The 11,599-nt window shown below is 36.7% G+C and overlaps 1 protein-coding gene across 1 annotated transcript in view; it reads left to right on the forward strand.

Annotated features, from left to right (window-relative positions):
- The window catches only part of CCNB1IP1 (cyclin B1 interacting protein 1, E3 ubiquitin protein ligase), a 25,971-nt gene that overhangs the window by 5,532 nt on the left and 8,840 nt on the right, over nt 1–11,599 (forward strand). Inside the window, exons 3-5 of the mRNA XM_012649464.1 lie at nt 2,440–2,515; nt 4,184–4,298; nt 11,047–11,380. Coding sequence (XP_012504918.1) covers nt 11,084–11,380 — 297 coding nt within the window. The 5' untranslated portion in view covers nt 2,440–2,515; nt 4,184–4,298; nt 11,047–11,083. The remainder of the gene's footprint in view (nt 1–2,439; nt 2,516–4,183; nt 4,299–11,046; nt 11,381–11,599) is intronic.

Raw genomic sequence — 11,599 nt, forward strand, 5'->3', positions numbered from 1 at the left:
GCCCGGCCCAGTGATAAAGTTTTGACAGAAGGGGATTTAATACTAGCTCTTAATAGTTAGGTGACCTTAGGAAATTTATGTAACTTCTCTGAGCCTCAATTTTCCTTATAAATATGGGGGTTGTGAAGTCTGAATGAAACAATTTCTATAGTGATTGACAGATAGTAGGCTTTTTTTTTTAATTTTATTTTTTTAGAGATGGGGGTCTCATTATATTGCCCAGGCTGGACTCAAACTCCTGGGCTGAAGTGATCCTCCCACCCCAGCTTCCTGAGTAGCTGGGACTACAGATGCAAGCCACTATGCCCAGCTAAGATGGTAGGGTTTTTTTGTATAAGAGTGATAGTCACTGCTTCCTTTCTGTCTACTTATTTTAGTCAGACCCATCCTTAAAGGCACTAATGTCAAATAGTGTTGATGGAAATGTTTTATATTTGTATTGCCAATTGGTAGCCATTAGCCACATGTGGATATTGAGCAATTAAAATATGACTAATGTAACTGAGAAATTTAATTTTTAATTTGAATTAAGTGGTTACTTAGGTCCACTCAAGACTCACCTTTTTTTCTTCAGGGAACTTTCCCTGACAAATGCTTCTTTTCTTTTCTTTTGTTTTGGAGATAGATTCTCACTTTATTGCCCTGGCTAGAGTGCTAGAGCGCAGTGGTATCGTAGCTTATTGCAACCTTAAACTCCTGGGCTCAAGCGATCCTCCAGTCTCAGCCTCCCTAGTAGCTGCGACTACAGGTGCACACCACCATGCCTGGCTAATTTTTGTATTTTTTGTAGAGATGAGGTCTCGCTCTTGCTCAGGCTTGTCTGGAACTCCTGAGCTCAAGTGATCCTCCTGCCTTGCCCTCCCAGAGTGCTGAAATTATAGGCGTGAGCCATCGCGCCTGGCCCATGCTTCTTTTCTTAACCTTACGTGGTCTCTACCACTTAATTGGTGGTACATTACTTTTTTTTTTTTTGAGACAGAGTCTCACTCTGTTGCCTGGGCTAGAGTGCCATGGCGTCAGCCTAACTCACAGCAACCTCAAACTCCTGGGCTCAAGCAATCCTCCTGTCTCAGCCTCCCGAGTAGCTGGGACTACAGGCATGTGCCACCATGCCCAGCTATTTTTTTTTTTCTATATATGTAATTTTTAGTTGTCCAGATAATTTCTTTATATTTTTAGTAGAGACGGAGTCTAGCTGTTGCTCAGGCTGGTTTCGAACTGCTGAGCTCAAACAATCCACCCGCCTCGGCCTTCCAGAGTGCTAGGATTACAGGCGTGAGCCACCGTGCCCAGCCGGTACATTACTTTTTATGAGTCTTATCTTTCTGGCTAGGTTGTATCTGAGGTTATAGATTTTTAAATCTCCCCATTGCTGCATGAAAAGGAACATGATAAAAGTATAATTGTAATATTTTTAGCTAATAAGTTTTAAATGATCATACATGTAATACAAAAAGTTTTCTAGCTAGTAATTAGGGGAAGATTAGGGAATAGTGTGAAAGTTATCTGCAGTGATGAACTGTGTTTCCATCTATTCTGTATTTCACCTGAAAGTTCAGATTACACTCAAAACTCTGGAAGAGGAAATTAAAGCCTCTTTCTTATATTGCCATCTTGTGGCAGACTTGGATTCTAAATGGTGCTAATTCAGTTTTCCTGTATCAAGGGAGAGTCTTTTTAGGATTATTGTGACAAAGGTGTACCAAGAATAATTGAAACATGCCTTGAAAAAACTATTTTGGATTACCTTCTCATTTATCTGACTCTTGTAAGTTCTTTTTAAATTTTTTTATTTTTTTTGAAACAGGATCTTACCCTGTTGCCCAGGCTAGAGTGCAGTGGCATCTTTATAGCTCACTGCAACCTCAAACTCCTGGGCACAAGCGATCCTCCTGCCCTAGCCTCCCAAGTAGCCGGGATTACAGGCCTGTACCACCTTGCCTGGCTGTTTTTTTTTTTTTTGTAGTGACAGGGGTCTTACTATGTTGCTTAGGCTGGTCCTGAACTCCTGGCCTCAAGCAATCCTCCCTCCTAGCCTCTCAAGGTGCTAGGATTACAGGTGTGAACCACCTTGATGGGGCTCTGAATCTTACAAATTCTTGACTCCTTCCTTTTGCATATCTGTTTTCTTATTGTGAGGCTGTTGACTTTTATAGCCTTTCAGAGGTTGGTTAGACTTACTGTGTATTTTTACCCAAACTTTTAAATTTATACAAAATTGAGCTTGTGTAGAGAGGTTCTGTCCTACTCTGATATAGAACTTGGACATTCAATGAATGACATTTTCCAAATAGATGGGTCAATAATTTATATTCTTTAATGGAGAGTCAAAGGATGAACAATTAGTCTAAATTTCCTTGTGACTTGGTATGGAGCATGCTAGTGTAAGTTGTCATGTAATCATAACCTTTGTGAATTTATTATTTTTTTATTTTCCAGAGATGTTTAGGTAGTTGATAGATCCTGTAGTTTAACTTGATTCCTGGATAGAAGCTGGATTCATCTGATACCAGAGGTAAGTGTAAGAAAAATCTTAATTTTTACCTCATTTGAGTTTTTATTCACCTAGTAAGATTTGGAGCTCAGTGGTATTAGTAGCTGAAATTTGGTAGTTGAAAATACCCAGTTCCAACCTTAAGAGGGCTTTCCTGTTTAGGGATGAAAAGCCAGTGGTAGTTTGCCCTTCACCAGTCATTTATAGTTTGCCATGATGAAATGCATGTTAAGTCCGTGTTTCAGCTGATCAGTCTGATTAAACACATGCTCTGAGCAGACTAAAGCTAGGGGCAAACACTTGGAATTGAATTCTGCTTGTTGGAATTCTTACTGGGATTTAGCCCATGATCCCAGGTAATTCTTAAATTTCTGAATTATCAATTTGATGTGACCAACATTTTGTTATGCTTTGATCTTTTGTGAAATCTCTATGTCACACACATAAAAAAAACACTTTTATGAGATTGAACTAGGGTCAGGAACAGGAATCCTAATCTAAAAATTTAGTGTGTTTTTTTTTTTTTTTAAAGACAGGTTCTTGCTCTGTCACCCGGGCTGAAATGCAGTGGCACAGTCATAGCCCACTGCAGCCTCAAACTTTTGGCCTCAAGTGATCCTCCTGTCTCAGCCTCCCAAATAGCTGGGACTACAGGCACGCACCACCATGCCCAGCTAATTTTGTATTTTTTGTAGAGACAGGATCTCACTATGTTGCCCAGGCTGGTCTCAGACTCCTGGCTTCAAGTGATGCTATTGCCTTGGCCTCCCAAAGCACTGGTATTACAGGTGTGAGCCACCATACCCAGCCTAAAAATTAAACACTACAGAAAATGTATTGGCAACTGCTATAATTCTATCAGCTACTTAGATTGGCAGTTTTAAACTAATCACTATTTTATCAGTCTATATATATAAAGATTAAGGGAATCTCAGAGTTGGTCAAATCAATTTTGTGAAGACCATATAATGCACACGATACAGTCACTTAAAAGTTATGATATAGGGCCTAATGTGGTGGCTCGCACCTATAATCCTAGCATTTAGGGAAGCCATGGTGGGCGGATCGTTTAAGGTCTGAAGTTTTACACCAACCTGAGCAAGAGTGAGACCCTGTCTCTATTAAAAATAGAAAAAATTAGCCGGGTGTGGTGGCACTTGCCTGTAGCCCCAGCTCCTCAGGAGGCTGAGGCAGGAGGATCAATATAGCCCAGGCGTTTGAGGTTGCAGTGAGTTATGATGATGCTACTGCACTCTAGCCTGGGTGACAGAGACTCTGTTTAAAAAAAAAAAAAGTTATGATATAGATTTATTGAAATGGAGTGGTATTCATGACATCAAAAATAGGATATAGAGCATTATGTTTCTGCTTAAACATTTTTATTTGTATATTTTTGCTTGAGAAATCATCTTTAAAGGATATATATACACATTCACATACTAGGGGTTATTGTCTCTAGAATTGGGTTCTATGAGTGATCTTGATATTTTTGTTAACCTGTATTTTCTAACTTAATTACATTCATGTATTATATAATTTAAAAAGTTATTTTAAGCAGCTTAGGACAGGCTTATATTCTTATACCTGCATTTTCAGGCAGAGAATGAGGGTAAAATACAGGAAATACAAGTAATTCAAAGTAATATCAGCACTTGAAATAATTTTTCAGCTTTTTGCTGTCTTTTGCAGAAGTAAAATTTCAAGAGACCAAAACCAAATCTGAATCTCACTTTTCTAGTCTGGACCTCTTCAGTTTTATAAATCCTGGATATACAATAGATGATGACTGCATTTTTCTTTTATGGTAAGGCTTGAGATTGAGAAGCTTTGACGTGCATATGAATCTTTGAAAATTCATCTTTGTGAGTTCATAGCCAGCTGCTATGGTGGTATAAAATTCATTTTTTAAAAAATCAATTAAAAAGAAAAAAGAAGAAGATAGAAAAGGAAAAGAAAAAGAAGTTAAAAAAATGAAAAGTCAACTAAAGATGTTGAGAGGTAACATAGTATATGTATGTGTGTTCTGGAATCAGACCCATGCTCTATCATTTAATAAGTTATGTAACCTTGGCAAATTTCTTAATATCTCAGTGTCTTTTAGTTTCTGTATATCTTAGAAAATGATATTAGTACCTGACTCAAAGAATGGTTATTTTGAAGATTAAATTAGATAAATAGGCAGGACTTAGAACATTGTAAAGCATATGGTAAATGCTTAATAGATGTTAGCTATTTTGCTATCAAAGTCTCTATATATTTATCTTAGACTTTGTACTACCTGGCAATTTCTTACATCTGCATAATAGGTTGTCAGAAATTCTTTGTTTTTATTGCTTATATGTCTTTTTGTCAATTGGCCTATCCCTTGTCACCTTCATCCCTGCATCCAAAGCCTAAGTTCTAGAATTAGGCATAGTATGGTAATGGGACTATAGTGTGTATGTATCCTTATAATAATTAATAATTATTCCAATAACATTTCCTTTAGTTGATTAATCTTAGTTTTGGCACTAACTTATTTGTCATACGATTCCTCATTTTGTCTAGCTGGATCGGTTGATCCTTAATGGTCTTTTCCAGTTCTTATTTAAATGTAACGATTCTTATGAGTCTCTGGATGTCTTTATTTTTTATAAATGTTCTTAAAATAATGTGGTTGGAGGTAAACTTTGATGGCTGTTCCTCTCACTGCTTGGAGCCTTAGGCAGTGGGATTTTGATCCATCATATATCAAAGCTGGCTTGTCTTCACTCAGAGCACCATGGGGATGGGTTGGCTATCCATTAGTGCCTTCTGATTTTTGCGGAGTCAAACAATTACAAAGCATATGGTGATTCTAGAGTAAGAAAATGTACTTGTGATTAAAAAAAAAAGAAGAAACCTAATTTCAAAACATGAGGGATATGCAGAGAACTCTTTGATTGCAATAGTATTTGGATAGCTCTGATCTAGCTCTGTGAAAGAAAGAGCTGTAGTCAGCTGATTCTGGGAGTTACTGAAACATTATACTCTAACATCATTCATGTTTAAATTTTAAATGGTTTACTCAGTTTTCTAGAGTGGTTGTTTACACATATTTCAGGGCAGTTTTAAAAATATCTTTTTCCTTGCAGCATGAAGGTAGATGATTCTTCAAATTAAAGATGGAAGCTGACTTTTCTCACCAGAAATCATTTTATACAACAACTTGCAAAAATGTAAGAGGTGGCAAAGGAAAGAATAAAATAATATTTTCATTTTCTTCTATTAGTCTTAGATCTTTTGCTAGATTGTAAGCTCCAGGAAAGCAGGATACCTCCTTCCTTATCTCTAATCTTATCTTTTTTTCCTTTTAAAATTTCTGGAAATGGCAGCCATTTTAATGGCAATTCAGCAAGCTATTTACATGGAATAACTGGGACTTAAACCTCAATTCTGATGTAAAATGTATATGTAGGTAGGTACATAACTGATTACTTTTGAGTCTACTTAACACTATTAATATCTGATTATGATGCTAGATATTTTAAGAACCAATGAAGAATAACTGCCAAAATAACCTATTTATGTGAGGAATAGATACATAAAAGCTTACTGGCATTTAATAGGAAATCTTTTAATTATGAACATTTTATTTATAGTCTTTCTGGATATTTGCCATTGATTTAAACTACACATACCATTCACGTATGGTTAAAAAGTGATTATTTCTGCTTTATATTTAATGTTAAAATATTGATATTCTCAATTGTTTTGGCTAAATTATACTGCCCTATATGCTGTATTTACATCATGATGATATATTTAACATGCAAGGGGTACAAAATAAGAATCCAAATATTGGAAGTCTGGTATACATCACTGTTTTTGCAATGAGAAAAATATTTGTGCCTATATCAGAATCTGACGAATGGTATGCAACTGTAATAACTTCTGTTGGCCAGAATATGAAACCTATTCTTGGCCAGGCATGGAGGCTCATGCCTGTAATCAACAAAAAACTTATTTTTTCTTTAGATTAAGATTCTTCTATTAAAACAAATACAAGTATCAAACAAATTTTAGATGATGCTAATAGTCTAAGATTCAAATATAACAGGGAAAATTACCATCTCTGAAACTCTTAGAAAAATGTGGTATATAAATACTCATAAGCTGATAGGTACTTGGAATATTGACACAAGATCAAAATCAGTCTTCATGGTAAAAATACCATTTTTGAAAGGTGAAAGTAAATGGTATAAATTATGTGTAAGCACAAATTGTACTGTCAGAATATAGAAATCAAATGCCCTTCAAATTGCTTTATGAATAACATAATCATGAATATTCAGTAGTTTGTGTAAAAACAGTGAATAGCATGAGTTAAACCACATCAAAAATAACAAGAAATATGTTAGATCTTTAAGTTGTCAGACCTTTCTGTTGAAATTCTCAATTTTTGGCTATTGCAAACAAGGTATCAAAATAAACAGTAAGGAAGTTAATTTTCTGTGTTCAAGTATAGCACAATTACCACTTGTAACCTAATGCTTTTTTTCCTTCATTATGATATCTCTAGACTGCTTTTCTAAATTTCTCACAAAAACTTTTTCATAAATATAATTTTGTTATTTGGAGTAGTTTTGCCTTTGTGGTTGGTGGTTCTGTTTCATATAGTTAATATAACTATTAAATCTCATTCTAAAAGCAAATGAAATACACCATTTCCAATATTTTAATGTGTTTTGTATCCCTTGCATGTTAAATATAATCTAGGAATGTAACTTGATAACCATTTCCATCAAAGACAGGTTGTTGGAGTGTTTGCTTTCTTGAATATTGTGGACACTCTTTCCTTCACAATTCTTATTGTTATTCAGACTATTATTTATATTTGAAAAACAAAACTTTAAAACTGTTGAAAAGCCTACAATATGATATTGGAGTAGACATAAGCACAAAAAGGAAAAGTTGATAAATTTGTGTATGCTAAGATTCAAACTTATGTTTACATGCCATATAGCTATTTAATGACTTTATATAAATCAAGAAAGTTATCAAAGGATATGAATAGGCAATTCACAGTTGAGCATCCCTGAATAATTCACATGAAAAGATGCTCAACCTCACTAGTAATCAAAGAATTGTCCATTAGAACAATATTGAGATACCGTTTCACTGTCATTGGAAAATAATGAAAACAAAAGAAAACAACTTGACCCTTCTGCATGTTGGTGAGTCTGGAATATTGAGCTCTCATATACTTTGCTGGTGGCAGTGAAATTTATGTTATTACTTTGGAGAGTGGTTTGGCAGTATCTAGTTTATTTGAAGATTCTTATATTAACCCGGTTTCTGGGTATTATATTCTAGAGGAATTCTTGGCATGTGTACTCAAGGAGACATGTGCAGAATGCTCAATGCAGTATTGTTTTTAATTGTAAAAACCTGGAATCAATGTCCATTAGAAGATGGGTAAATATACTGTGGTATATTTGCAGTATACGGCTGTTAAAAATGAATTAATGCAAAGTACGTATTAACTTGGACACATGTCCAGGAAGTGATCATATTGCAGTACAAAGTTAACTTAGCATCATGAAGTTAAGTACAGATCAAATTGGAATGTTTTGTTTTTGAACTCTAAATGAGATTGTACCTTTTTTTGTACTTTAGTATTTCTACATTTGGCATAATTAAAACCAGAAAATGCACAAAAGGCTCAAACAGCCAGCAACAGATGATAGGGAATACATGGTTTATACATGAACATCTAATTTTCTTTGTATCCAGTTTATACCAGAATTAAGTTACCACTCTAAACTCTCAGAAGGTATCTTAGGAAACGTATACGAAGGCCAAGATGACCTAATCATATTACTGTGAACCAGCTGCAAACAGACAAAACTGGCAGGAAGTTAATTAAGGCAGTTTTGAATGAAAAAGGTTTAGTTAGTATTATGGATTCACAACTCATAAAGGGGTTTGCAGGGTTTGGTGTTCCTTATGTGCCTGATTGTATCTGTTACTAATTCATAATAGGGTTACATCTGGAAAGGTGGCTACAAAAGTCGTCATTAAGGCTTATATCCTGAGGACCCTCTAGCCCTCTTCCTCAGCTTAATTTTTAATCTAAATTCTAGGCGATAGAATCTGATGTCACAACTTTAAAGTGATCTACCTGTGTGCTGTTAGAATTTAGATCCATATAGATTAAGCAGAAGATTACACAGTTGTTCAGGTGAGCAAAGAAAAGTGACGGATAACAGCATTAGAGTAAAACTGGTACTGTACAAACGTTTAAACACAACCAGCAGTTCCAGGAGAGCACACAGGTGGGTAGATCACCTTAAAGTTGTGACACCCGACTCTATCACCTAATTTCAAGTACTTGCTGTATGTAATGAATGGTCGTAATGCAGACTCCAAGTTACAATTTCTTTAAATGTGTAAAAAGGATGTGTGAAAGCTGGAAAGATGTTTATTCCAACATGGATAAAGAATGAAATGGTAGACTCTACCTCAACATGGAGGTGACAGCTGTCCAATTACAGGTATCACACAATTTCTGGGAATTTCTCCTGATACTTAGAAAGCCTGCGCTGCCGTCCACAACTTCCCAGATATTCCTAGGACACACAGCTGGGGCTCAAGCCGGCGCCGCCTTCTCAGCTCCTGCACGCCCACCTCTGCTGTAGTCACAGACTCTAAAGATACGCCCATGATAAGAAGGATGTTACTCTTGTGCCAGTTGCAGGGAGTTAAGGGCACTCAGTTAAGGGCACTCACCGGACTGTGGGACTCCAAAGTGGGAAGCCAACTCTAGGGGTCGTCGCATTCGCTTCCTCTCGGCTTGAGTCCGGCACCACAGCCTGTCAGGTCCCAGCATCCTGAGCGCCCCATCCCCACGCCCTCGGCCCAGCAGGCCCCGGGGCGACACCACGCATGCGCTCTAAGGTGGTGTGGTCTGGACGCCTGCGGTCTCAGCTGGGCGGGGAATCCTCGCTCGAGGTGGAGTTGTGGCGGCAACGACATTTTCCCGCGCTTTTTGTGCACGTCAGATTAAGTATTTTATTTCTAATGTTACTGTTGTTATTATTTTCTCTGTTGAGCGCGGAAAGCGGGGTGAAAATTCCAGAGTGGAGTTTTTGTAGGTGTGGTTCTCTAAAACTTGCCCCTCAGCTTGTACAGCCCATTAAATTGGCCCTTTCCCCCGCCTCAAGGGAAATTTGGAGTTAGCCTCTCGCTCTGCCTAAGAAGGAGCTCAACTTTAAAACTGTTATCAAGCTCTTCTGCTTCCCCTGTGCCCATTACTCTGCTGGAAGTAAGATAGGCCTCCTAAGTAAGTCTGGCTGCCAGGTGACATAAATACCTGTGGAAACTAACATGTGGTTTAAAGGTGTCACAGCGTCCCTGTCGACCAAAGCAACTTTCTTGACAATTTGTCAGTTGATAAATGTGAACATTTTCCCTTGATGTATGTTGGGTGTGTTACTATTATTAATATTTTATGCAATATATGGCTTGTTTTGGTATGCCCAGAATATTGCTTCCTTTTTACAAATGTTTTTTAAGTAGAAGCATAGCGTTGAATAGTACAGTATTTATATTAACTGAATTGTTTAACTCATAATAAAATAACTCAGTCTTCATAATGGTGAATTACTTGGATGAATTACGTTAGTTTCCATCCAATGCTAGCAGGCTGCTACTCTTTAAATCTGGGCAACACAGGTAAAGAATCTGAGAAACCTGCATATGTGAAAAGCCTAAAAATATTGCTTAAAAATATAATACTTTGTACTAAAGAATGGCTGAAATCAGTGGCTGGACTTTTATGTTTGCCAAGTGTCAGATATGGTACTAAAATATTCTAGCAAAGTATCAATGGATAATACATTTGGATTTTTGTTTAGGTATTGGATGGTTGAAGGCACTGATTTAATTTTTACTTGTTTCTACTTTGCAAATACTGCTGCTGCTTTTTTTTTTTTTTTTGAGAGGAGGTATTGCTCTGTTGCCCAGGGCTAGAGTACAGTGGCATCATCACAGCTTACTGCAGCCTTGAACTCCTGGGCTCAAGCGATCCTCCTGCTTCTCAGCCTCCTGAGTAGCTGGAACTACAGGCATGTGCCACCACACCCAGCTCATTTTTAAATTTTTTTTGGAGAGGTGGAGTCTTGCTATTGTGCACAGGCTGGTCTTAAACTCCTGACCTCAAGCTGTCCTCCTGCCTCAACCTCCCAAAGTGCTAGGATTACAGGTGTGAGCCACCATGCCTGGCCTTGTAAATGTTCCTAAACTTTTTTTCCACATACAAATTATTTTTGACTTTAGTATTGTAACTATGTATGTCTTTAACTTTTCCTTAAATTTTTTTTTAAAAAAAGAAAGGACAAAGGAAAAGCACAATAAATATTGTTGAGTGACTGAAATCAGTATAATATATTGATTGGAATAAATACAGAAACATAAAATGTACATTATTTTATATAATAAATGAAAACATGTATATTTTATTTTTTACTTGTTATTTATTTCATTTTCATTGTAATTTGACTTATTCGACCTTTTCATTTACTCCTTATTAGGGCTCTTTTCAGCATCTGGAGACCTCAGTATCCTATTATGTCTTTGTGTGAAGACATGCTGCTCTGTAATTATCGAAAATGTCGCATCAAACTCTCTGGTTATGCATGGGTCACTGCCTGTTCTCATATCTTCTGTGATCAGCACGGTAGTGGTGAGTTTAGTCGTTCACCAGCTATCTGTCCTGCCTGCAACAGTACCCTTTCTGGAAAGCTAGATATTGTCCGCACAGAACTGAGTCCATCAGAGGAATATAAAGCTATGGTACTGGCAGGACTGCGACCGGAGATTGTGTTGGACATTAGCTCACGAGCACTGGCCTTCTGGACATACCAGGTTAGTACTTAGGATAATTTCTCTTGAGAGTATGATTTGAAGCATATGTGGGAGCTTCTAATGTTTTTCCTTCACTATTTTATGTTTTTTATAAATACGTGGAATTAATATATTGTTTTCTTTTTTTCAAAAGCAATGATATTTATTGTTGAAAATCAAACAGTAAGAAAAAACCACCTATAATTCCATCACTCAGAGATAGCCATTGTTGATAGCTTT

Source organism: Propithecus coquereli, unplaced genomic scaffold (assembly GCF_000956105.1).
Source record: "Propithecus coquereli isolate 6110/MARCELLA unplaced genomic scaffold, Pcoq_1.0 Scaffold3, whole genome shotgun sequence".
Taxonomy (NCBI): domain Eukaryota; kingdom Metazoa; phylum Chordata; class Mammalia; order Primates; family Indriidae; genus Propithecus; species Propithecus coquereli.